This window comes from Anguilla rostrata, chromosome 18, assembly GCF_018555375.3.
Source record: "Anguilla rostrata isolate EN2019 chromosome 18, ASM1855537v3, whole genome shotgun sequence".
NCBI classification, from domain to species: Eukaryota; Metazoa; Chordata; class Actinopteri; order Anguilliformes; family Anguillidae; genus Anguilla; species Anguilla rostrata.
Genome location: NC_057950.1, coordinates 7,212,774 through 7,240,710, shown reverse-complemented (window position 1 = coordinate 7,240,710; position 27,937 = coordinate 7,212,774). Strand labels below are relative to the sequence as shown.

General features: G+C 47.2%; 1 protein-coding gene and 1 long non-coding RNA gene across 7 annotated transcripts in view; one reads left to right on the top strand and one right to left on the bottom strand.

The window, feature by feature from the left end:
- LOC135245316 (vinculin-like) overlaps positions 1 to 27,937 on the bottom strand; it is a 54,505-nt gene that overhangs the window by 5,570 nt on the left and 20,998 nt on the right. For 3 of the 6 annotated variants that reach the window (XM_064318310.1, XM_064318314.1, XM_064318316.1), the window contains 17 exons: positions 24,077 to 24,227; positions 22,828 to 22,936; positions 22,253 to 22,375; positions 21,426 to 21,586; positions 15,332 to 15,425; positions 14,534 to 14,681; positions 14,060 to 14,213; positions 13,660 to 13,835; positions 12,643 to 12,833; positions 8,149 to 8,348; positions 7,466 to 7,594; positions 6,663 to 6,812; positions 5,857 to 5,965; positions 4,836 to 5,138; positions 4,351 to 4,475; positions 3,733 to 3,918; positions 143 to 349 (listed from right to left, as the gene is read on the bottom strand). In XM_064318310.1, coding sequence (XP_064174380.1) covers positions 143 to 349; positions 3,733 to 3,918; positions 4,351 to 4,475; positions 4,836 to 5,138; positions 5,857 to 5,965; positions 6,663 to 6,812; positions 7,466 to 7,594; positions 8,149 to 8,348; positions 12,643 to 12,833; positions 13,660 to 13,835; positions 14,060 to 14,213; positions 14,534 to 14,681; positions 15,332 to 15,425; positions 21,426 to 21,586; positions 22,253 to 22,375; positions 22,828 to 22,936; positions 24,077 to 24,227 — 2,716 coding nt within the window. The remainder of the gene's footprint in view (positions 1 to 142; positions 350 to 3,732; positions 3,919 to 4,350; positions 4,476 to 4,835; positions 5,139 to 5,856; positions 5,966 to 6,662; positions 6,813 to 7,465; positions 7,595 to 8,148; positions 8,349 to 12,642; positions 12,834 to 13,659; positions 13,836 to 14,059; positions 14,214 to 14,533; positions 14,682 to 15,331; positions 15,426 to 21,425; positions 21,587 to 22,252; positions 22,376 to 22,827; positions 22,937 to 24,076; positions 24,228 to 27,937) is intronic. The other 3 variants (XM_064318311.1, XM_064318313.1, XM_064318315.1) reach the window with 3 other exon arrangements.
- On the top strand, positions 19,739 to 20,319 carry LOC135245345 (uncharacterized). The gene is made up of 2 exons (XR_010327198.1): positions 19,739 to 19,876; positions 19,918 to 20,319. It is a non-coding gene; the product is annotated as an uncharacterized LOC135245345 (long non-coding RNA).

Sequence of the window (27,937 nt, the reverse complement as noted above, 5' to 3'; positions counted from 1 at the left end):
TCAAAACGGTCATTCCACAGTAGTCAAGGGCATCCAGCAAATATATATCAACACGTGATGCAAAACCAGTGGAGTCAACGTTCCACGTGAGCGGATGCAGACGGAGTCTGGCCCCTGGGGGCAGGGCCGGGGGGGGGAGTACCTTACTGGACCACTTGCGGGCTTCCTGGTGCAAAGCCTGAGCAGCGGCCAGAATGGGCTGGTTTACGGGCTGATTGGAGGGCATTAAGAGCAGCTCTGGCTCGTAATCGTCTTCATTGTCTGTGTACTCAATATCCTCCACTTCGTCCTCATCGTCTATATCTACGTCCGCCTCAGCGGGCTCAAAGCCCTCGTCTGCCACTTCGGGCTGGGGAGGAGGAGGAGGAGGAGCAGGAGGTGGGAGGCAGCGTGGAGAAATAAGGAGACCAGTTAGTGAGAGAGACACAGGATGGAAATCAGGAAAGGAGGCCTGCAGGGGAAGGGATGGGAACTGGATACTAGGAAGGTGATTTGAGAATAAAGAACTGCATACAAGTAGGAAAGTTGTGTGGGAAAAAGGGAAAAGTAGGTGATTGGGAATAGGGAAGGTATAGGGAATGGGCAACAGGGAAGGGGACACGCCTGGGGAGAGGTTGTTGGGAATGGAGAAGAGATTGGGAATGGGGAAGAGGAAAGGGAATGGGGAAGGGGATAGGGAATGGGGAAGAGGATAGGGAATGGGGAAGGGGAAGAATTGGTGGAAGGGGGATGTGGAAGAGGGAGAAGGTGGTAGAGAATAGGGAAGAGGCTGGAGATGGGAATAAGGAAGGGGGGTAAGGAATAGGGAAGGGGATTGTGATGTTGGGGAATGGAGAAGAAGGGTAGGTATCTGAGCAGAAGTGTGGTATAATGATTAGGGAACAGGGCAAGAAGCCAGAAATTTTCAGATTTGACAGGCACCCTTTAGCAAGGTATTCAAACTGAATTCATTCAATAAATATCCTATTCAGCAGTCAAATCCAATAAGCTATGTAATTCGACCTGGAGAATGGAGAGGTAAATTTGGTCGGAGGAGAGGGAAGGAAACCTGAAGGAGAGAAAAGGAAGGGAGGAGAGATGCATGGGTCAGGCTGAGGGGGGGGGGGGTGGGTAGAACAAGAGCTCAAGAGGTGCTGAGGAGACAAATTGCTTGCAACAGACTCAAGACTCCTGCTAGATTTTGTCCTTTGTGAAATAAGGCACCAGAGAATATCCAATTCACTGCACAGCAGTACTGCACAGCTCCCCTGGACCATGCCCACGTATTTAACCTTCTAGATTAACACTGCACTCGTCTCGTACAATACGCAATTCACAAAAGTCGATAAGCCATTTTCTGCTGGAGATATAAACGCAGGAGGTGTGAATTTGCTTCTTGGGAGTATTTTCACAGTCACAAGATTTTCCGTTCAGAGAGCGTAGAACATTAAGGACAAGAACACTCAATGCACAAAGACCAAAGGTGACGTGTTGCCGTGGCAGGACAGCAACACCAAACACGTGGTCCCATTTGGAGAGCATTTCCACCCTAGCCTCAAGTCAACCAGGGAAAAGGGGATATCAGCCGCTGCAGCATGACTGAGCACCAAAAGCAGCTGTCAGTCAGCGCAGATAAAGCACGCCCCCTAGCCTGCCGGCCCCGCCCCCTCTCACCCCGCCCACAGACAGGCTGTGGAACTCCTCCAGGAGGCGGAAGGGCAGCTGGGGACAGTGATCCCTGCAACGGATTCCTGCCGAATCCCGCACCTGTCGGGAGGTCTCTCGTCTGGCTCTCGCGAGAGGTCACAGGGGCGCGGGACGGCACGCTAGCAGGTGCCTCACGCCCCCCCAACCCCCCCCCGCCTCCGGAGTTTGGACACTTTGAGGCCCGGTCAGAAGCGTTCCCGGGGTCCTGGCGGCCGGTGTAGGCTTACGCCGGCGGCTCCGGTTTCATCCCAGCTGGGCCGGTCTCCACATGGCCCGGCCCGGAGACCAGATTTACCCACAGCACACTGGACTGCTTCCAACAGGGCGGGTCTTCCGAAAAAAAACAAAAAACGAATCCCAATTCAACGCTCCGGCTCTTGTGTTCTTCCCTTTCTTCGCAGCGGACCCATAAACAAAATGAAATGCGACGTGAAGGCTGTACAGTCCTCCAGCGTTGTCATGGACTTCTAATAATTTCACTTGTTTTTTTTGTTCTCATTTAAAAGACTTTGTCCATCTATCCATCCTATTAATTCTACCACTTATCCCGTCATTGTGCTCGGCATGCTGAGCCTATCCACTTATCCCGTCACATGTTACTGCATCCGGGCAGTAGGTCTGGACCTGCAGGTGATCTTGAGGCCTATCCCACTTATCCCGGTCAGGGTCATGGGGGTACTGGAGCCTATCCTAGCGTGCATTGGGCGAGAGGCAGGAATACACCTTGGACAGGTCTCTGATCTATCGCAGGGCACACGCACCATTCATTCACACACTCATACCCATGGACTTTGTAGATAATGTAAATTGAAAACAGGTCAAAATTGCCTCGATGTGGAAGGTCAGTTAATTGAACGTACAGAACAGGGAACGATACCGGCGGAAAATAAGGCCAAGACGACGTACCAAAAGGAGCTTGGGTTCTTCCGATTACCCAAAGTCATTCATAACGCCGATCCCATGTTAACCCTGAGTACTGGAGCACCTCCACTGGACACAAAGGCAAATATTAATGCAGTTTCTTCTAGTCAGGGTAATGAGATTCAGTTATCCACCTCACCTCTCAGTGATGGACACTGAAGGGCACTTATTGCTGTTCTCTGATATTTTGATACTTTCCAACGACATTTTTTGTGACTTTTCCCCTTTGATTACTTTATAAATAAAGGAGAATGCACATATGGAAGAAGGATGAACTTACAGGAAGGAGCCAAGCAAAAGGCCTTTGCAGGTGGTTTATAAAAATGTATATTTCTGTGGTATTTCCACACAGACACTTGCCCTAGGTTTTCATTTCTGACAACCATAAATGCCTCTAAATGGGGAAAAACAGAGCAAAATGAGTGTACATAATGTCAACCAAGAGCTATTTTGAAACAGTAAGACAGCAGCATAAGACTAACAAAAATAACTGGAAGATTGTTTAAAAATGAAAAATAAAAATTCTCTTGACAAAAATGAGCAGAGCACACCTAACTCTCCCGACTCCACCACGAGTCCGTTCCATTCACATAAAAAGCTGTTCAGCGCCTGGGAAAATACCCACAGTGTAGGATCAGAGGGGTCAAACTAAGGTCACAGGATCAGTTAGGATCAGTTAATCTGTTAGGGTCCCAGCATGCAGACACTTTCTGTAGATGACAGTTTCCGTTTGTCCTTTGGCTGAAATTGGAATCGGCTTGGGATTTCCACATTTCAGCTTTTAATAACAGCTTACGGCCTATTGTGCAGTGGGCCCACAGGTCTATAATAAAGCACCATTTAGAGTAAGGCAAAAAAACCCTTAGGACCCTCCCAATTTCTGTGTTTACGATCCAGTAGCTCACAGAAACACAGCTTCTGCTGACTAGAGAAAAGCAGCACTGTCCACCACAGAAGAAGAAAGCTTTTAAATAAAAGACACACCATACTGATCACAGGGTTAAAGGGCAGGTATTTGCATTTGACGGCATCGAGGGTAGAGCAGGAATGAGAGGTACTGTGTGGGGTGGGGGGGCGTGAGGGGGCAGAACACACTGCCCCCTGGTGGTGCTCCTGGGTACTGACCTTGCTGGACCACTTGCGGGCCTCGTCGTGGAGTTGGCGGGCGGCGACCATCATGGGCTCGCTCACCATCTCGCCGGCCTTCTGCTCGGGGAACTCCTCGTCCTTCTCCTCTGGGGGAGGGGGCCTGGGGGGCGGGACCTCGCCCTCGGGGAGGGGCGGTTTGGGAGGGGCTGGCTCATCATTCACCTGGGAGAACAGCAGGTAGCATGTTCAGAAATACACTCCTCTGGTACCGGTGACTTATACTTCCACTAAAAACCCCAGCCTGTCCAAGACCTGGTTCATTCTAGTTCATTTGCTCTTCATGTTGACTTGCTGCTGCTGATAATGAACAGAGGGAGCACAGATTTGGTGTCACACATTAGAAAAGAAGCAGGGCTCCAGTCTGCCTGCAACTGCAGAGCATCACCCATCATATTAAATATGGGCAGGGCCAGTAGTAGCCAAACATATGTGGTGTGGATGGGGTCAGTTATAGGCTGGAGTGTGTGGTGTGGGAGTGGCTAGTGATAGGCTAGTGTGTCTGTTGTCTGTGGGACCTGTGATAGGCTGGTGTGTGTAGTGCGGGCGGGGCCAGTGATAGGCTGGCATGTCTGGTGTGGCGGGGGCAGTGCTTACATGCAACTGATCCAGGTCGGGAGGAGGAGGAGGAAAGTCAAGTTCCTGGGGGTGGAAGGCCTCTCTCACTTTGCCTACAGCTCCCAGAATCCTGTAGGCCGAGTCCAGGAAGCTTTTCTGCAGCCCTGGCCATCACAAGAAAGGGTCCTGAGCTACTGCTAGACCCATCCAACACACATATACACACACTCACACACAAACTTGCATGCACGCACGCAAGCACACACACTTGAACACACGCACACACACACGCACACATACGCACACACACACTTGGGAGGAATATCCCAGTCACTGGTACCTGGTGTGGGGTTTCGGTACCTGGTGTCGGGTGAGGTTTGGTACCTGGTGTGGGGTTTCGGTACCTGGTTTCGGGTGAGGTTCGGTACCTGGTGTGGGGTTTCGGTACCTGGTGTCGGGTGATGTACCTGGTGTGGGGTGCGGTACTTGGTGTGAGGTATGGCGCCTGGCACGGGGTGCGGTACCTGGGTCCTGAATGTTTCCCGCCACAGCCTTGGCGTCGATCACCATGGGGGAGATGGTCTTGCTCAGCTCATCCGACGCCGCCTTCACCGCCTCACGGAACTTCGGGTCCTCCGAGTTCTCCACCTCCCTCTTAGCCACCAGGAGCACACGATTGGCCCGGCGGGCAATGCTGGTCGCCCCGGCAACCAGCAGCTGGGGCTGCACGTTGGCCATGGCGACGCGGCACTTGTCAATGTCCTTCTTGATGGCCTCCTCCGATGCATCCAGGAGGGACTTGGTGTCGATAGCCTCGTCCACCAAACCTGAGTGAGGAGCGTAGTGATCTCCTGTGACTGACTGATCTTTCTGTGCTCAACAAACCCATTTTTCTCGCGTTTGTTAATCAAATACTTTTTTCCCCAGCATCAAACGGATTTATTGTTGATATCACACAGGAGGCAATCTCCAAAAACCAATCGTCAGAAATGACAAAAAAATCAATTCATTTTTACAATTATCAACACAATACTACAGTTCAGTCATATTTACAGTACAGTACACAGCTGGACGAGACAAGATCTTTGTTTACAAGTCCTGTTTTTTTTACTGCAGTACTGATAAGCTAGAAGGCAGCTGTAATCAAATGATTACAGTGATAAGCCCTCAGCACTCTTTACTGGTCTCCTCTTGTGTGCCGGTAAACATAAGGACATTTATTGCTAAGGCTGCACTTTTACGGAAATATCTGCCATCTTTTATAAGAGCCGACATGTTTTTTTAAACAGCTCTTTTTGAAATATTTCACCTGTATCACTGTTTTGTTCAGTGTTTATTGTCTTCATTAAGTTTTACTTCTTTATTTTATCTACACTGTTCGTGTGTAAAGCACCGTGTGGTAGTCAAGTTGCAATGAATATATTTAAATTGGCAGTTCAGTCGTTCTTGGCTCATCATCGCAAAGGATAAGCTGAGAGCAGCCGGGCCATTTCACACCATGAACTGCAGTGGGAATAGCTATTTCTTCTTATTCTTATTTATTACCTGTCATTTTTTCAACATTGTCAATCCACTGGTTCTTCATGGTCTCGAAATGTTCATACGCGGCTTGATTACCGGGGTTCTTCAGCAGAATCACGGCAGCGGAGACCACCTTTAAAAGAAAAATGGTCCACGGTGACTTCCATGGAACAAAACCATTTTTTAAATCTGCATTTAATTGTGCCCAGTACCTCCGTGGAGGCTGACTGCACACTCTTGTGATAACCTTAGTTAATCTCTCAAAATTAAACTCCCCGTTTCCTTTTGTACATTCCCTTCATAATTACAAAAGAGTTTGATTGACATCTTTTAGCTGTGCCTCATTGTACTGCTGTTCTCAACATTTTATAGTCAGATGTTCTCTACATCCAAAACGCAGCAGTAGAACATGCAGGTCTTAACAGTAAATACTGTACATATGGAGCATCAGGGAAAACCCTCAGGCCACCAATCACTCTCAGAACAATAACAGAGGGAACAGATGTTTCAGCTGTACACGAGATCCATTATAACTGATTACTGACTGGGTGGAGAGACTCTCAGCGCCTGCTGACAGGAAAGTACAAATACTACATTCATATTCCATTTACGATGTAATGCAAGCACACACACACCACACACACACACCATGCATCCACACACACGTACACACATACACGCACATACACACACACGCGCGCACACACGTGCACACACGTACACACACCATACATTCATGCACACACACACACACACACACCATACATTCATGCACACACACACACACACACACACACACACACACACAGAGTTGTGAGGACCGTTCACACCTGTGGGGTTAGCTCTCTGGCGCACTTGACTGCTGCCTGGATGCCCTCCACGGTGCTCTTGTTAGCCGTCCCCACAGCTGCGGCCTTCTCCGCTGTGGCCCCCAGCCTGCCGGCGTGGCTCTCAAAGTTAGCCGCTCGTTCATCAAACACCTGAGACAGGAGACAGACGGCACTATAAACCGCGCCTGGAAAAAAAACTGTGCTGTGGACCTCTGGGCTGGCCAGTATGAAGCTACATGACACCTGTTAGCATGCAGCACCATTGACCCCAACCCTGTATAAGCCATATTACATATAAAAGTATTACATATATAAGCTAGTATTCCGCTGTAGCGCCAGGTGCAAGACTGACCTGTCATATATATGCTATATTACCATGACTGTACCATTAAAATGTAGATATTCCAGTGAATATGGTGTTAGTCAAACAGGAAGCAGGACCGATCTCAATCACATACAAGCCATACTCCCATGAATGTAGCGTTAGCAGGTAGCTATATAATAGTGTATATAGCATTAACAACCAAGTTATACTAGAGTTGGTATTGTAACCTGAAGGTCACAGGTTCGATTCCCAGGTAGGACACTGAGGTTGTACCCTTGAGCAAGGTACTTAACCTGCATTGCTTCAGTATATATCCAGCTGCATAAATGGATGCAATGTAAATGTTATGTAAAAAAAAAGAAGAAAAAGTTGTGTAAGGCACTCTGGTTAAGAGTGTCTGCTAAATGCCTGTAATGTAATGTAATGTAGAGTGAATGCAGCATTAGCATGTAGACATAGCGCGAGGGCCAGGACTTACCTCAGACCTGTTGGGGGCTTCAGGGGGTGCGGTAGCTGCCACAGCCAGCAGCTTGATGGGTGTGGTCGTATCACTGAAGACGTCCGACACTTCCTGAGTCATCGCCTCCTGCATCTTCGCCTTCAGGTCCTGGAGCGCAAGTGGAGACATTATAATACTGGTAAAGGCCTATTGTGGGTCTGGCAAAACGTCTGCAAAACATAAATGCCTATACTGTGAATGCTTTTTTTTAAAAACCATTTACAAAGCAACTGATTGAAAATAACACACTGTTATTTTTCTATGGGAACATAAAACCCAGGGAAAGTACATTGTTAGACATTGCAAGTATCCATAATAGTCAATGATGGGGTCCATTATGAGTACTCATTCAAAAGCGGCCTGTAACTACTGTTGTGCATGTAACTAATTTGACTCGTGTGGATATTTATTTAAATTGTATAATACAGCAAGTTTTTTCCCCCCACATGAATCCCATGACCCTCAAGAACCCAAGACAACCAGTGGGTCATGACCACACAGTGTGGGAAGCTCTCTGTCAAATCATAACCAAGATAAAATACTCCAATGGCCTATTTGAGAAAAGTTCTGGGTGCTTCAAAAAAAAGGTCCAGGGCTGGTCTGTGGAGTGAGTGCAGCTGGCTCATCCCGCCAGCAGAGGGAGCCCTGGGACCGCGGCTCACTTTGAGGGCCTCCTTCAGGTGGTGGGCCACGGCCTGCGCCTGCGGGGACTCGCCCTCGCCGCGCGCCGCCAGGTCGGCCAGCTGCAGCATCAGCTGCTCCACGCGGTCGCAGCGCCCCAGCAGGTCCTGCCGGTACGGCCCCAGCAGCCCGTTGGCCAGCCTCCGCCCCTCCGCCACCAGCGCCCGGATAGCGGCCTGGCCTGAGGGGGGGGGGGGAGAGAGAGAGAGGCGGGGTCAGGGAACCGAATAACTGACCATAACTGACTGCTTTATCACTGGCCTACTGACCATGTTACATTGGGACTACTGAGCTCAGTATATATTTTTTTTTATTTTATTTCACCTTTATTTCACCAGGCAAGTCATTAAGAACAAATTCTTATTTACAATGGCGGCCTGACAAGCCACAAAAGCCACTTAAGGGAAGGGGAGGTGGGCTAGAAGATAAAAGCATGTTAAAAGCACAAAATACATCAATAATAACAAACTAAACATAGGCACAGGAAAACACAGGCAAGCAAACAACAGTCAACAAACGAGATATGGGAGAGAAGAGAAAAATATAGGGACTACTGAGCACATTACAAAGGGACCACTGAGCACATTACACCTCGATGACTGATCACATTACAACTGGACTACTGAGCATGTTACAAGTAGACCACTGACCACATTACAAATGGACTGCTCAGCACATTACAGCTGCACTACTAACCCCATTACAAAGGGATAACAGACCACAGGGCTGTCAGTTTTTCTTGTGTGGTTCTTACTCTCCATCAACGAAACAAACCAGAGTAACCTCAACAAGCACAGCTGCTCAAGTGGACAGTATGTGAAATACATGTGATATATATACACCTATGGAATGTGTGCAGTGCATGCTATGCAATGGCCAGGCCTGGTTTACAAGAGCCACAAGGTCTGCTGGTCTGCTGCTTCCACCTTAAAATCACCCACCAATTTAGACTGGTGACACCAGGTCAGGTGGGTTAACTGTGTAGTAAAGTGAGTAGACCCTTCGAAGAGCAGGTTTCTCAGAGTGTTTTTTTTTCAAAATACTAAGTCAATGTTCTAGAACTCCATTGCTGTCAATAACCAGTAGTGATTGTTACATCAGCTTTAGAATGTTCAATTGAGAACATTCTAATCACTTATTTGTGATCCCACCCGATAAAGGGTTAATTAATCAGTTTATGCTGAGTAACAGGGACAACCAGCCGAGCAATTGCTCTCCACTGCCCCTGCTATCTAACATAATGTAATACATGTCTTACACAGCAAGTGCAATACATAATATAAGTGGATGTACTGTACATTCCCAGGAAATGGTGTGTGTGTGTATTTGTGTGTGTTCTGGGTAAGAGCCAAATAAATAAATATACGATACTGCCTTAGAAATAAATATATTTTCTGCCCTTTCATCCACACTTCTTTCGAACAGAAAGGCTCGGTGGCATTTGAGCAGCCGCCTCAGACGTCCGTGGGCAATGATTCATCGCTTCTCCCCGCTCGGCTGCCGAAATCACCCCCATATATCAGCGGGGTGCCGCGTGGCACGGAGCAGATCACTGCAGATACCTGCACACCCCCCCCAGCTCGCTTTCAATAGCCAATCACAGCAGGCCGTGCATGTGCTGGCCTTCAGTCTAACAGGCTGAGTCAGTGCCACCCGTGGCTTTCCCAGAATGCTCTGCTGTGCCACGGTTCAAGTGTAGGCCACAACCCATACCTGCGGTATTGTATCACTTCAAAATATGTATCACTTTAAAATATGTCTAAATAAATAAATAAATCATTTAGATGTATTAAATGCCACAAGCTGTATTTCAAAATATGACACCACTTAAAATTAGTAAATAAATCAATAAATAATATTAATATATATGCTGTAGTGGACCAGTTCAAAGTGTACAGCAGGTGTACTAGGTAATGTAAATGTGGCGATATGATCTATGATATTATAAATCCTTTAAAATATGTGTTTTCCTTTAATTATTGAATTAAAAAAAAAACATAAAAACAGGAAATGAGAGGGTGTGCCAGGGAAGGCGGCAGGAGTAAACACTGCAAAAAACCCAGTAGCGGGCTGGCGCAGCTGAGTGCGTCTCCCCCGGTGTGTGCCCAGCACGCTGTTCACAGTACACACAAGGTCAGGCCCAGCGGAAAGAGGCCACCGCCCGAGCGCTGCGCTCTCTGTTTCTCTCCGCTTGCGCGCTTTTTACGGGCGTCCGGGAGCGGCTCGCTCGCTCGCAAAACGGATGAGTCAGTCATTCAATCCCCCCGCCGCGTCGTCCCGGGGATATTAATAGCCTCGAATTACCCTTCTCTTTCATTAACGGCGGCCGAAGGCGGCCATTACCGAAGCATCTGCATTAAACCTGTCCTGGACGCGGCTGTAAAAGTGGCTGATCAAGCTGTAAATAAGGGGGAGGATCAATCAATAGGTATAAATAAGCTCGTCTTCCCCCAGAGGGGCTTCAATTTATAGGTTTAGAAGCACGAGCACGATGTCTGCTTAGTTCTTTTACAAACGCGGACGGAGCTACGGTCACAGCGAATGGGGGGAGTAAGGCCCTTGCTTCAATAAACATGCCAATGCAGCAGGACACACGTCCATTCCTTGTCCTCTTCCTTCACAGTTCAGTGTTTCTGGGGGTTCTCGTGTTAAGTGACACCAAAAAAGAAACTGTATTGTGAAAGTGGCATCCATTATTAATGCCAGACCCTGATTCTTTTCACTCCACAGACCACTTGGTAAAATAGTGCAGAGTTGAGTCAGAGGAGGACAATTCACTCCCAGCTTGTGCAGGTGGGCACACACATCCCCCCATCTGAATCGCTGCCCTCTGCAGCCAATCATGTGCCCTCTGCAGCCAATCATGTTCCCTCTAAAGCCAATCATGTGCACTCTGCAGCCAATCATGTGCTCACTGCAGCCAATCATGTGCCCATTACAGCCAATCATGTGCCCTCTACAGCCAATCATGTTCCCTCTAAAGCCAATCATGTGCACTCTGCAGCCAATCATGTGCTCACTACAGCCAATCATGTACACTCTTTAGCCAATCATGTACTCACTACAGCCAACCATGTGCCCATTACAGCCAATCATGTGCCCTCTACAGCCAATAATGTACTGTCCACGCCCCCTGCCCTGGCACAGTCCAGGATATTCTGGCTGTTCATGCTGCTAATGCATAAGTATCACACTGGGAGGCATTAACACTGCATACAGCAGGCAAATATTTCTTTCTGAAATACATTCCTAATGGTACTGCTGCCATAAAAAGGCAATATTAATGTGCGTGTGGGTTTTTTATTATTTGAAATGATCGTTCAGTCAGTGTTTGTTAATGTCTTATTGCTCTTTCTCCTTGAACACTGAAAAATAAGCACTCCTACTGCAAATCATTCACTGCTTCTTCAATTGCCTCAGCGGGGGGAAACGTCACCCTCTCATGCGCTTCCTAAATAAAATTCAATCGCAGATAATTGAGCAAGCAATCTCCGTGAATAAAAATGAGCTATTTCGGTCGTACGTTTGCAGGAATCCTTAAAAAAAAAATCTTCAGCAAAAACAAACAGAGCAGAGAGCTGTACTAACGGCCTGCAATTTCACTTCACGCTGAGACTCCATCTGTTACAGCAGCAGCTACAACTGAAAATCCATCTCTCTCAGCATTCAGAGTTAAATATGGAATCACTGGATGCAGCAGTGTAACATAACGGGTTAGGGAACTGGGTTTTTAACCTAAAAGGTTGCAGATTTTATTCCCAGGTAGGACACTGCTGTTGAGCCCTGGAGCAAGGTACTTAACCTGAACTGTTTCCATATATATCCTGCCGTATAAATAGGTGCCATGTAAACAATGCAAAAGCCATGTAAGTCAGTCAGGATAAGGGCGTCTGCTAAATGCCCGTAATGTAGGCTAATGTAATTCACTGCAAGGTTAACTACATCACTTCTTTTCTTAACCATGCCTGTACTGTACCTGTTTGTGTACATATGTATTTATTTGAAATGAATATACACAATACACAATTAAAATGTAATTGATAAAAATTTAGAGCATGACACATCACCATACATTACATTTTAATGTGGAAAATTCTATGACGATTTTCCACTTCCAAAACTAAACATGAATTCCAAAACTAAGCACAAACTGATTGACTTTTTTGTGTAAGTGTGATGTCATATACTGTAGACTGCCAGACAACAGTAGACTCTATGCCATGGCACATACAGGCTATACTAGCCACACATGGTGGCAAAACATTCTATTAAGTGACCTCACAGCGGTATTTACATTTTGAGTCCACTCCTTGCGTTTATCAGTAAGGACAGGTTTTCACAGCTGTGGAACAAAAGGGTGAGGTCATGTATATACTGTATTGTGTGGGCAGTCTCCAAGTTTAAAGTCTTGATAAGTGATTACTCGGAGGTACTGACAGTCGCGTAGTGAGCTGGGAGGCGGTTAGCAGACTGACCCACGCCGCGGTCATCCACGCTCGGGTTCTCAATCCAGCGCAGCGCCTGCTCCATCTTGCCCTCCAGGTTAATGGCGGCTTTGGCGGGTCTGCTGTTGGCCACCGCCCTGTTGACCTTGGACTGCAGGTTCTGCAGCGCCGCGCCGATGTGCTTAGCCAAGGCCCTGGCCTCGGGAGTGTCCCCTTTACCCCTGCGGGAAACAAATGTCAGATTGGAGCAGAGTTCCTCTTTACCATTATAGGAATAATAGTGCCAGATTGGAGCAGAGTTCCCCTTTACCATTATAGGAATAAAAGTGCCAGATTGGGGCAGAGTTCCCCTTTACCATTATAGGAATAAAAGTGCCAGATTGGGGCAGAGTTCCCCTTTACCATTATAGGAATAAAAGTACCAGATTGGGGAAGAGTTCCCCTTTACCATTATAGCAATAAAAGTGCCAGATTGGGGCAGAGTTTCCCTTTAACCTATGATAAATCACATTGTAAGACTGGGAGATCACATCAACCAGATTTAAGCAAGTGTTGCCATATCAGCCAAAATGTATTAGTCACAGAACATTTTTTAAAATAGTGTTGAATAGAGTGTGTTTTCCTGGGGGAATCAAAAAACCCGAAAAACCACAGGCAATTGGGGAAGAGATGGAGATTTTCTCCATACCACGCAGTTTTTGGACCGTTATCCTATGAACTAATTGAAAAAGCATTCATGGAGAAAAGTGTAATCACACATTCGAGCACAATCAGCACTGAGCACAGCTTCTAATGGGTCACTAATATGCTTGTAAATTAGGTGACAAGTTTTGGGTGGGGGGGTTGGTGATACATCGGTTCCCACGGCACTGCGACATGTTTGGAATCACTGTGTAAATCGGCACTAAACCAAATAAGGTGCTGCAGCGTTATCAGAATCACAGAGCAGATATTTCTGAAATGCTGACATGTTATTGAGGGATAATAATGAGCAGCCATGCAGGGGGTCACGGGTGCGAGGGGCGGGGGCGGGGCCGGGCGGCGTACTGTCTCCGGAGCTCGACCAGCTTGGCGGTGAGCATGGCGATCTCGGCGATGGAGCGCAGGATGTCGTCCCTCTCCTTGGGGTCCTCGCACAGATCGGCTATGCGCTTGGCCTCTGCCAGGAGAGCGCGGATGTTCTCCTCCCCCTCCGGGCCGCCGTTAGGGTCCGCCAGCCAGCTCTGTGGCGACACACGCGTCACATGACCCACAGATACGCACGTCACATGACCCACCGTGACACGACGCACAGCGACACACACGTCACATGACCCACAGTGACACACACGTCACATGACCCCCAGTGTCACATGTCCTACACTGGCATGTCACATGACCCACAATGACACATGACCCACAGCGACACACACCACAACTCACTGTGTTTTTGGGGTTGACGGCTCACCTGTGCAGCGTCGATCCTCTTGGCAATAGCCTGCTTGGCATTTGTCATGGCCTCCAGCTTACGAGCCGCGTTCTCCACCTTCCCCGTCAGGATGTCCAGCCCCCCCGCCACCTGCTGGCCCTTCTGCATCGCCACCGGCGTGGGCCCCTGGCCCCTGAGAGACAGAGGACACCCAACATTTACTACACATTACACAACAATAATACACAGTACAGAGGCAATAACTTGCTGCAATATCCCAAAAATATATATGCACAAACAAATAATCAATAAAAGTTTTTCAACTCATTGCCTGAGGTGGAAGTGTTGGGTGGGTGGGTGTGGTACCTGAGGTGGAAGTGTTGGGTGGGTGGGTGTGGTCCCTGAGGTGGAAGTGTTGGGTGGGTGGGTGTGGTCCCTGAGGTGTAAGAGCTGGGCAGACGGGTGTCTCCCCTGAGATGTGAGTGCTGGGCGGGCGCTAGCTCCTAGCCGTACCTGGCGCGCAGGTCGCACACCTGGTCGCAGATCAGCCCCAGGGCTTTGACCGCGCCCAGGATCTCCCTGCGCTCCTTCCCCGCGCACAGCTCCCCGACCTTCCCCGCCTCGTCCAGGATCACCCGCACCGCCTGCTCCCCAGCGTCCCCTGGCAACCAGAGCGCCCGCACAGCATCAGCACAGAGTGGGGGGGGGGTGGGGTACGGAGGGGGGGAGGCAGTGTAGCACAAAGGGGTGGTGGAAACTGGGCTTGCAACCAAAAGGTTGCATGTTACCAGGTACAACACTGCCGTTGTACCCATGAGCAAGGTCACTAAAACCTGATATGTAAAACATGTATTTTACAGATGCATATGTGAAAGTAAAAAATAAAAAGACATGTTGTGTAATTCGCTCTGGGTAGGAGCGCCTGCTAAATGCCAGTAATGCATTAAGCAAGCAGTGACATAACGGCTGAGGAGCTGCTTTTGTGACCGTGCACTTAATTCCCCAGTGAGGCACTTCAGCGAGGTATTTCATCTGAATTACTAAAAATACCCAAAATGGATTTTACGTAACAAAAAAAAAAAAAAAAAACAAAACATTGTTTATATAAGCTGTGCAAGTCACTGGATGAAATGGCAGCATGTAAACACATACAAGTAGGCCGACACACGGATCATTATACAGACCCAGAGCAGCTCCATGCTGGAAGGGTAAATTTCACATATGATTCTCGATCAGTACCGACCAAAGAACTTCTGTTTCTGCAAACCTCTCACTGCGTGTGTCATTGTAAAGGAGTAGTGCGAGCGTCACCTGGCAGGCCGTTGGGGTCTCGGAGCCAGCCTTTCGCCAGGTTCATCTTAGACTCGATGATCGCTAAAGCTCTCCTCATGGCTTCCATGTCCTTCGGCAGAGAAGAAAGCCCAATCACACGGGATACGTACAGTGCAAAAACACACAAAGCGCACAAACCTGACACACAGAGAGAGATTTTTTGGATGCTGTAAATTAAGATATCAGATACGTGGAGAGATTATTTTTCACTCCGTTCGGATAGTTGCAGGCAAAGTGAGACGGAAAAGACGCCGTTCTAAGCATTCCTAAGAAGCTCTGCGGCCCAAAATGTCACGTGATCCTCGTCGGCAGAGGGGAAGGACTTCCATCTGCCAAGTGACTCTGTGGTGAAGACAGAGCAACCAGGCTCATCAACAGGCATCACAACATCTTTCCATTGTTGTAGGTTTTCAATGTGTACCTCTTTTGTGGAAAGGAGAAACCCCTCGTGTGGCTGTTAATTCCTCTGCCTGCACACACATGCATGTCCTACAGGTCTGTTGTGATATGGCAAGATTACCATGTAAAAGCAGGGCTTGATTTTTTTCGTTCACCTTGACGATCTAAGACGAACGGAAAAAAAGCCCACAAAGCCCATACAGGTGACCGGAAAGGCAGGATTTGAGGACCGCCCACCTGGCCATCCTCCAATCATACCTGCCCACAGGTAGTAAAGCAATACAGTCCTCATGCCCTCACTACTGTAACCATCTGTCAGGATGAGGAAACTGCAGCTTCTGCTCAATCAAAGTGCTATTCACCCTTCATTTGGAATGTGAGTAGGACTTATGTTTCCATGTTCCATACACATTGCTGTGCAAATGCACATTAACGTGTTATTGGGATAGCAAAAAATGTGGCACCAGTTTGTCAAATACTGTCACAGACACTAGTCCACATGCACTGTCTTAAACAACGGCTGAACATCGCTGAAATATAGCAGCAGTCAGTGCCGGTCGGAGACGAGCAGACCAGAACACCAGGCTAACGGAACAGGAAAAGACGCCCACGGTGTATCTCCCACAGTCACGTTCCAGGCAGGGGGGCACGGAGGAGACCCCCACGAAACAGGTTTCCGTTTTTAGCCGGATAATAAGCCGCTGGCAGAGCAGCGCTGCCGCCCACTCAGAGCGGGCCGGCAGAGGAAAACCACCCACTAGAGCGCGTGACTGAAAGATTCAGCACAATACCAACCTCGGCTTTAACCTTCAGTCCTCTGTCGATGCTGGCGGGGGGGGGGGGGGGCTTCAAAGCATCCATACAGGGCCCCTGTTTACAACCAGGCACCGAACATACAGTAAGTATGGACAGCGACTCACTAAAATCACTGGAAGCACCATTTCCCTGCATGAGCCTTAGGATAAAAACGGTTTTTCAGCACTGCTCGTGTAATGGTATGATGGTATTCTATTACCGCAGAAAGTTACATGTTCCCATATAACTGCTATTGAAACCCACTGCCATCTAAAGGCAGTCCGTGGGCAGCCCGCCGTGGCCGGTCAGCGGCGAAATCTCATTAATATTCAAACCGCAAATCCCACGCTGCCTCCGACTCTACAGAGAGTGTGCCGAGGTCTTTCATGTTACGACAGAAGCGGCCGTCGAACGCGAGCATCGTCCGGACGGCGACTAAACCGCGAACACGGCAGAGCCGGTGACTCACACAGGCGCGGGAAGGCCGGGTTTTTTAACTCAACGCGAGACCGCGCTCACCGCGAGGAGTCCTGAGATTAAAAAGGCAAATTCGGCCGCGGAACCGTCCTTTTTGAACACAGCGTAGCATTGTTCTCCCCGCTCATATCAGGAAGCGACGGCCTAGCTGCACTGCACTGCTTTCTGCACTGGATGGAAAATACAGAGGTCATAAAAATAATATTTACGGAGCACGGACCACCTTAAAGCCGGACTTCCTGAAAATTCTTGTGATTTGTTTGGGTTTCAGTTTCATCCATCCATTACGGAAATGGAATAATTCAACATATTGAAATAAACTATATTGTCAATATCAGAGTAGATATTATAACACTTTACAATGTTTGGACAAATATACAAACTGTTGCCACTTACAGATTTGCAATTAATAAATACATGGCTGTGAAATATACTGCAGAAAATTCTATTTAAAATATACTTAGGTACTGTATCCTTGCATGCACTGCATGTTTGAGATCTACAGATTTCCGAAGACAGCAAGTACTTTCTGGTTTATTTTGAGTCATGCCTGGAATTATCATCTTCCTCAAACACCCTTTTGCATCAAAGTTTGAGCTTCTAGGCAGGGAGATGCCAGGTTGGCAGTTGCAGGAATTCATGATTCCATTTCCCTTAACAAAAGCCCCAGGAACCGTAAATGCAAAACAACACAAAAACATCGAAGACACACCTCCGTATTTCACCACAGGCATAATGATCTTTTCAACATACGTGTCCTGCTTCCAATGCAAAACCCACCACTGGTGTGTGTGGCCAAAAAAAACCCTCCATTTTGTTGTCATCTGGCCATTGCACCTGGTTCTACATCAGCATATCACTGCCTGAGGACACTGACTCCAGGGCCAATCAAGTAAACTTAGATGACTTTCATTATACTTGTACAGCTTACTCATATTATGGTGTCCAACCATTTGCACATACCATTTTCACTTTGGTTAATTTGCAGAAAGATGTCTCACTGAACATCTGCTTCAGTTCTCTTAGAGGTTTAATGTAACATATGCTTTCACCGGGGGTCCCCAAAATATTTACATATAGCTGTATATCAAACTAATGTGAACATGCTTCGATTAACAAGTTTGATGAAGCTCCACTAGTACAATTTTAACCACAGCATTACTTGTGTATCAGTGCTTTTTTCCAAGAACGCACTGGTGTGAGTCGTGTGCAACTGGCAACGCTAAACATTCACGAGTAGTGGCTCCTCCATTATTCATGGCCGGTAAGTGGATTCTCTCGCACGGAGATAATGTCTATGGAAGGAGGCTCTATTGGGTGACCTCATAAATCCACCTGTCAACAAACGGGCAAGGAGCCACCAGAGGATCGTTCGAGTTCAATTAGATGGCACTTAGGGTTGATCTAGGAGAGCATAAAAACTCAGGGAAAGAGCTTGGTTGGCATTTATAAATCAACCCGCTGTGAGCAAGTGCCGTTTCCTTCACACGCCGCGCCTGATCCAACTAAAACCGATCCCCGGGGTTCGTTTTCAAAAAACACTTAAGACTTGTTCAGCGAGGTTCAAATCAATGTCGGGCTCAGAATCGGAGATGTGTTTTAAATAACAATCGTAAGACAAGCTCGTGACATTTCTGACAGCTGCTCTCTGAATATGGTGCGCGAACGCACGGGGACAGCGGACAGCAGCATTCAAGGCAGAGATTCATCAAAACGACACATAAAATAAATGGAAAAATGTTATCATGAATTTCAACAGTGAGCAGGCTAGCAAACATCTACCCAGAAAGCACACAGAAAAGACCAGGGCCCACATTCATAAAGAGTCTCAGAGCAGCGCAGAGCTGATCCAGGATCAGTTTGGGATTTTTAGCGCATAATGGTTAAGGTTGGGATATGGACAAGGGAAACCTGCTCCTAGATCAGCACTCCTACTCCGATACCCTTTACGAATAAAGGTCCAGACGAGGGCCATGCTGGAAACACGTGGAGGCTCAACTCTCTGCCAAAGAGATGACATCATCCAACAGAGTAGCCCGCCAGGGGGAGGTTGGGAGAACACAGATAGCACTGGTCTACTAGTAAGCCAACGCCACACCACACCACGACACACAATGATGCTGGTTTCCGTGGTGATTAGTGATGGGGCGGGGGGGGGTGGTCAGGGGCATGGAGACAGGCATATCACAGCATTGATGGTGCTCGACCGTGAAAGAAAAGATGATGTCCCGTTTCCACGGCACTGGTGTATACAGCAAGGGCCCAGATAGAAAGCCCGGTCCCGCCCACAAACAACGCAGTTAGAAGGTTCTTATCTGAACATTCTAATGCTGATGTAACAATCTCTGCTGGTGACTGTAAGTAATGGAGTTCTAGAACGCTGAATTAGAATTTTGAAAAAAACATTCCAAAAACACAACTCTTAACAGCTTTGTCAGGTCACCCCTCCCACCACAGGCAGCCACATAAATCTGAACATCTACAACTCTTCTGAAACAAACTAGGTACTTTACATTTAAATGCTGAACATTAGCTTAATGCTGTTCAGACAAGCCCAGTAACTAAATCTTACACTCAAAATTTTAATAATCTGCTCAAAGAAAATGACTTGGTGTGTTCCGTATCCTTGAGCACTATACTGAACACAGTTTAAGGTTAATCTGTTGGTTTACATTAAGAAATAAAATGTCGTCAGCTTTTTGTATTCAGATACCTGTTAAGTTGTGGCCTACTGTGGGAGAAAGGAATTGCGACGTGCAAAGAAGTACAAATAGGCAATAGGATAAACATATTTTTTAGTAGTGAAGGTGGCCGTATTTCCCAGAATACCACTGCATGGCTGATGTAGATGTGGTATCCCCTGTGCAACAGGAGCGCTGCTACGTGCCCATGAGGCACAGAGTGCTATGCAAATGGTAGCACGCCAGGCACAAACCCGCACGCTAAGCTAGCGGTAGCACACCAGGCACGGACCCGCACGCTAAGCTAGCGGTAGCACGCCAGGCACGGACCTGCACGCTAAGCTAGCGGTAGCACATCAGGCACAGACCCACGCGCTACACTAGCGGTAGCACACCAGGCACAAACCCACGTGCTAAGCTAGCGGTAGCATGCCAGGCAAAAACCTGAGTGTTACGCTAACCACAGCACGAGATGCTCAGACCCGAGTGCTACATCAGCGACGGCACACAGAAGCACACACAACTAGCACACATGCTGCGGCGCGCAGGGGAGCAGGCAGGCTTACCTTCTACAGGGGAGAAAAGAACGGTGAAGGAGGAGGAGGAGGAGGAGGAGGAAGAACAAAAATAAACCAGTTATAGCAACCGGGCAAACGGAAAAGTGGAGGAAGGGAAAAACACGGGCTACATTAGAGGAACTTCAAGGGGGGAGTGACATGGAAGGTGCATGCAAAGCAGGATGTGTACGGATAGATATGCAAAGTAGAAATTGGGAGATTATCAAGTAGCTTAACATGCGTACACAACCAACTATAATGCATAAAATCACCACTGAGAGCAAAAATGAGTCCCAGGCTCATATAAGCTGCTAATTAAATGGATCTGCCACGTTTGGTTTAACACTGAACATTTCATACAGTATGTGTTGAGGATGCTTGCTCCAGGATCAATCAAATAAACTAACAAAATAATTACTCACAGACAAATCTTTTACTGAAAATAGCTAAAAGCCTAAAGCTAATAATAAGAATCACAACCCACTACCATGAAACAGTACAGTAAAACCATTCCTTAACAGTACAAAAATAGCAGTGAGAAGATTCCTAATAATGTTTTGCTGAGTACTGCAGCAAAGCATTGTGGGTAAGACGTGAAATGCATAGCACATCACAAGGGCCCTGTAACCCAAACATTGACCCAGAAACACTCGAAATCTTTCGGCCTTAGTCTTTGTGACTAAACCAGTGAGCACAAATGTTGGCCGCAACAACAGAATTTAACTCAAATTGAACTATAGCCTGATTAAGCATAGTGACATATAGCTTTAAAAAAAAAGTTAAAATATGAAAGAATAAAATAAGCAATTAAACATTTTTCACTTCAATTAAGGTGCTATGTTTACTTTCTACTGTTGTATGTCAACAAATGCAAAAACAGATTAACAAGGATAAATGAAAAAAACACAACAGGGCAAGATTTATTCATTAACTGGGCTGCAATTGGCCAGTAGGCTACACAACCTCTACTGTGGCTTTATCACAATCCTCTACTGGCACCAAAGACTTATCTGCTGGAGCCCAAGGGCATGATGAGTTGGCTTGCTGACCGATGACCGGGTCAAGGTTTCTACTTCCCTCAGACCGGAGAGAAAAGGACAGACGGACCGAGGGAGCGGGGAGACGGACGGACGGACGGACGGACGGACGGACGGACGGACGTACTTTGTTGGCCCAGGCGTCCTCGTCCCAGGAGGTCAGCTGCAGGACTCTGATGATCTCGCTGATCTCGGCGCTCATCTTGTCGAAGGTGAAGTTGCGGTTCTTCAGCGACTCCTCCACGCCGTGGCTCTTCGTGCTCTTCGTCGTCACGAATATCTTGACGGCTGGGGGCGAGAAAAGAGCGGGGAACGAAAGTCGTAAAAACGCCGGAGAGACCGGTGTATTTTGCGTTAACAGAGATACACTTCACTCTCCAGTGGCCAATTCGTTTTGGCCGTGGCAATAATGCATAAACCAATGAACTATTCAGTCAGGGAGCATTGTGCATTACACCGATATTGCAAGATTTGGGAATAAGCAGCATCACACTAATGAGGACGGATGCATTCCCTCACTGTAAACACTTCTCTTTGCCAATCTTCCCCTCACTTTTCAAGGACACTGGGACATCTTATCACTTCCCATGACTCACGCGTGATGAGCATATTTTCAAGGGTTTTAAAGGTTTTTAAAAGACTGTGGAAAGCCGGCAAACATCCGTGAGCCGCTTTTATATAATGGCCACCCTGTCATCCTTCACTTCATCTCACATTACAGGCGTCCTTTAATTCACGCCACGATTATGGCATTTTTTCACAGTCACATATAATGCACCCTTTTTATATACCCGCCACTTTGTAACGGTCCAAGCCACCGCAGAAAAGAAGCTGTGAATCTCGAAGATCTGGCTGGAGCCGATAACTTAATAACTACAATCATCACCGTTGCCATATCAACCGCATCCCTGGAAGTGGCTCTGGAGCACGCAGTGTCTGCAGCCCCCTGGGTACCTGATATGAGCACGGGCAGCAGCTCCTTGACCGTGTTCATGGAGGTGACCAGCATCACCCGGTGCTCCTGGTGCGTCAGCTCCTGCTGCCGCTCGTCAATCATCTTGGCCATTTTCGTCATTCCTGAGGAGAAAAAAAAAAGGGCCTGATGGTTCCCTGGCATCTTGTGAAGTTAATGGGCTGAATTAATCTAGAAAAAGATTGTCTGGCTCAGTATTAATGTGGTAACCTTGCAGTGCGAGTACATACATAACTATGTTATCCAGGATGTCACTTAGGGGCATAAGAAAGTAAAAATGATCGAACACTGATTAGTCCGACACTAATTTGATTGGTTGCCCTTTACTTTGCTGCAAACAGAGAAGCAAGGTGTAGCACCAACAAAAATGAACATGCTAAATTTTTTAAAAGCAAAAGAGTATTACTTATTTACAGAAGCGTACTTCTCTGGCGTACACGTGTATCTTTTCATATACAATACATTGATAGTAATAAAAGCTTTGTTTCATTTACTGTGATTGGTTCAATACATGGTACAAATGTTCTGAAGCACGTGGGACAGGGACGAACCGCACCTGGCCCCAGGTTCTTGGTGTATGTGATCAAGTCCTCCATCGTTTCCACAACCTCAGCCACGGTCAGGTATTCCATTATGCCTTTGCACACCCGGATGATTTTGCGGACCTGCACGTCGCCAGACAACACGGAACACAATTTCACACATGGGAGCATAACAAACACCGACAACTGATTAGCCAGCTGGTCCAATTTTTAGAAGTCCTACTGTCAATCACCTGAAACGGATAAGCCGGCTGGTCCAACTGTCAATCACCCAAAACTTTCAGAGTATTTCCATGCACATCTTTTTAAAGGACTCACATTATTGAGATTTATGCTTGCTTTACTATGAGCAGTGTGATTTAAATGCAGCACGTTTTAAGAGGACATTAGCTGTAAATTACGTATTAACGATGTATCCGTGACCTTTTCAGGATTCTAAGCAGAGGACAGCACTGGCGGCACAGGCTAGACGGAAAGCCCATTGAGTCACTGTGTGTGTGTGTGTGTGTACATGTGCATGCATGTGTTGGTGCTTTGCATGTGGTTTGCTGTGTATGTGTGTGTGTGTGTGTGCGCGCGAGTGTACACGTGTGCATGTCTGTTTGTGTGTGTCTTCCGTCATGTGACTGGGGGGTCTTGTGACTAGATGAAGTGCCTGATTCGACTTTGCCACGCCAAGAGGGAACAGGGTTGGGGCGGGGGACTCCACTCCACTCCACTGCTGCCATAATGTTTCATTTCATTCACTCAATTAAAAACCACCATTACCCCCGAACAATGAACACGCCCCACGCCCGATCCCGCCCTGCCCATCTGTCCCTTCGTTGGCCACTGGGAAAGGGCCCCTATCAGAGAGCAGTCGCCCACCATCTGCTTAGAATAGTCTGGAAAGCGTCTGCGATGACCGAAAGATTTTGTACACGAGTCAGTGCTTTCTACCAAGCAGTCGTATAACTGACCTGGAAGGCATTATTATCTAAAAAAAATATATATATCACAGGCGTTTACGTATGCTGTACCTTGTATATTATAATGCAATACAATTACAATACGATTACACTGTTTGAGTGACTGTGATATTTTAAAACTGCTAGACAAAGCTGCTCTTTGTAATTTGGATAGCAAGTTCATCGCTGTCCACATACACGCACAGGTCTGTTGTCACTCATCTGGCAAGAACGTGTCAGCGCCTATTACTGGTGCCCCGCCCCGCCCTGCCCTGCCCCGCCCCGCCCCACCCTGCCCCGCCCCACCCCGCCCTACCTCAGCCTCGTCGAACGTCAGGAGCAGGTCGGAGGTTCCGGACAGGATCCCACGGGAGCCGTCGATGAGGTAATCGCGGGCGGGGACGGAGTAGGGGTCGGCTTTCAGCATCTGAGCCGCCTGGACCAGTTTGGCACAGGCGTTCTCCACCCTGTGTGGGGGTGACGGGAGGCAGGGCAGTGAGAACTTAACATCTCTAACTCACTCAGCAATGGGACCGTCCGGTCAAACGCACGCTTACCTGGTCATTACGAACACAGAGTAACCTGCACACCTTGGGGCCAGTCGCATAAAACACACCACGCACAAACATATTTTAACTCTTTACATGCTGGTTACATTTGGAAACACCCCTTCAGATCCCTGAGCATTTTCAAAATCTTGCCACAAACCACAACATGGAATTATATGAATGAAGAATTTTGTTTAGAATTTTGGTGAAAATAAATGTTCATTCTAAAATTCTCTGTGCTTTGTGGGAATTTTATGGGTTATGTATTTCAAAGCAAGACCTGTCACTAATAATATACAAAAATATGACAGGCTAATCTATATTGCCTGCAAGAAGGATGGAGATAAGCAAATGGAATAAAACTCTGAGGATAATATGTATCATAGCCTTCACAAGACAGGTTAACAGCTCTGAACTGTGCTGCTTTTGCCAGGCTTATAGCAGTATAACTGGTATAAGCCTAGCATGTCAGTCACAGGGAAAACTTTTGGGGTCAGCCCTGCAGGGCCACAATGAAATGGGTTACCCTCAAGGGCCGAAAAACAGGCCCTCCCCTGACCAAGGTCCCACTCTCTCACCACGGTTCTCCACGCCCCCAAACCTCCTCTCGCTTTTCCGGAACATTATCTGCTTTTTTTTCCTGCTCGCCTGGAAGCGTTGTAGATCACGGAAGCACATGCGTACGCTCCCTCCCACCTAGCCGTGCTAGCGGGCTGTGCTAGCAGCGCTCGATTGTCTGGGGGGGGAAAAGGCAATTCACGCAGTCACAGAGCGGCGTCTGTCGGACACTGCGCTCTACGAGGGCGTGTCTGCGAATTCAGGCCCCCTGAGTCCCCCGAATCGTGCTCCAGGGAGCCCCTCGGGTGATATAAATAGCCACATTCCCCACGCAGGCACGTGGCCAGTGATTGATGGTGGAGACATGGAGTGTGTTCACGGTGCCAAATGTGTCACCCTGCAGGATTTGTCTCCTTTCATTGCTTTTTAAAACATCCCCCTCCCTCCATTACCCGCCCACTCTCTCACTCCCCCTCGTTTGTGAGCATGTAAGATCAGCAGAGGACAGCTTGTACTTTTTTTCCACATCCATCCATCTCCTGATGTTTTATATTGTTCCGCTGATTCAGAATGCCAAGATCCCCGTTACTCAAATCACAGTTCTCGAGGGCTGAAAACTGCTGGTTTTCCACCCTCCCTTCACCCAAGGAGTCAGGTGTGAGGAAAGCCTGGCCAATCACTAGCACTAACTGATTACCACAGCTGATTACCAGGGAGAAAAGAAAACCAGAGCCAGATTTGGACTTGGGAGCCTAGCTGGTATTTGGTGGGCCTGTGAAGTTGCCGTGACATCCTCAATTGTCATGTCATGTCAACTTTGGGAGGGTGCAAGCTTGCACGAGCATCTCCCAGCGGGACACATGCTGCAGGCCTGTGCTTGTTTTCACTCTGCAGTCCACCTGCCGAGCTGCGCAGTCACTGTGTCAGGGAAACTGCGCTGCTTACGCAGGCAGAGCACAGGCTCTCAATCCACCAGGAGTCCCTTTCACACTCCACCAGAAGGAGGAAACCCTGCAGGGTTAGCCCCTCCCAGTCAAGCTGTGACCAATCACGCGTCGCCTAGCAGGATTCAAACCCACAGCCAGCGCTGGCAAGGTGAGCGCAGCAGTATGTGTCAGTACCAGGCCAGTGCACAGAGAACAAGAACTTCTGCTGGAAAAAAAAACAGAAATCCCATCTGCACCTCTTATTCCTAGAGCTAAAAAAAATCTACATCCACACTGGCCCTTTTTGGTTATGATGGGACACCCCTGCCCCACACTATGAAGCACTGGTATTTTTGGTGACTATATGTGTACTCATGCAGCACCCCGGCAAGGGGGGTGCCTTGGCCAGGATTGTGGAACAGTGCTGCTAGCATTCACACAGACATTTTGGATGGATGTGTGGAATAAAGCTCCTCTCTCGAGGAGCCGATAAGTTCACGCGTCACTGTCCAGCCTGGAGCAAATCAACACTTGTCCTAAACTCCGACTTGCAAACAAACCCAAATGTGCTTTTTTTTCGGTTTTACAAACACAGTTTGGCGAGTTAGTATTTGTCACAGCTTAACTCACCAAACTGTGTGAAGAAAATACTGCATTTCGAATTCGCTCAACATTTGTCCCTTAACTTTGACTCACAGTTAAAAGCAAAACTCACTACTGTTCTCTTCAACAAACAACTTCAATCACAAAAACTAAGGCACAAAACTTTGTGAAGAAAGAACGTAAGGCTTGCATTAACATTAAAGACAACTGTTGAATGAACACAGGCAAAAGTTGGGTCTGAATGTATAACAAATAGCGTCTGAATGCAGGCCAGAAAAAGAAATATTGAGTCCTAGTCTAACAAGGAAGCTCTATTTATTTCCATGGAAAGATTATGTCACTGTAACCCAGGAAAAGATTACTTTATTTATTGTACTAAATCACTGTAGTTATCTCACTGAAATTTCTAAAGGCATCTCTTTTTCCGGTTTTCTATTCTGTCTTACTTTTCTATTTTTAATCACCTTTTTGTCAATGATGTTGGACTACATCTGCATGAACAGTCCTATACATATCATCATTACTATATAACAAGCTTTCATTGGTCGAACCATGTGAGTGCAGAGGTGTACAGATGATCACAAGAAGGTCTATCCAACTCTATTCTCCGTTAACAATATTTCACTCATGTTTTCGATGAGTGTGAAATCGAAATGTTCAGTAATGATGAAGCCAACGATTCAAATGCTTTGACATGCTACCTTCATGAGAGAAACTATATCTCTGCCAACCTCTCAAACAGCCCCATGCAGCTGTTAATTAAATAAATTTAATTAAAGAGCAACAGCCAATTAGAACATCTATTTTCAGGAAGGTAATTAACAAGTTCTTGAGCTGTGACATCAAACACTACCCAAACTGCCTCCACAGGCGACTACTGCTACTATGACTACTACTATCTGAGCTATCTATGAAACAGTGATGCCATCATTAGGATTCAGCTGCGGTCTATTTGCTAACGGCAGTAGATTTATGAACTCTGTCACAGGAGGAACAGCTAGGTATCAGACGTATCCCATAATCCTTTGAAGAGTAGGCTTTTTGAAATTCTAAGACAGTGCTCAAGAACTCCACTGCTTTGAATTACCAGTACTGATTGTTACATCTGCATTAGAATGTTCAGTTAAGAACATTCTAATCTCATATTTGTGATCTTACATCTTAAAGGGTTAACTGAGACATCGCTTTCTCTCTCCCCCTCCCCCCCCACTCTTCCTCGTCAGTTTAAAAAGCCACCTCATAGTATAGGTAACCTTCTTGAATTCACTCCATGCAACAAACTTTTCTCATTCACCATCTTAGTACAGTAAATTCTGTTTTATCTATTGAACATCAAAAATTGTGAACATCTCTGACACATTATTCAGGGGCATGCAATAAAGCGCTATCAAACAAGACGTCGACTCTGATTCACGTCGACTCTGAAATTCTAGGTTGACAACGCTGAGTGAATGCTGATTTATTCCTGACAGTAGCAGAATCTGCAGTGATTTGCATACAAGAGGTGGCCGACAGCCGAGAATAGAGTCTGTGTGCTGTTAG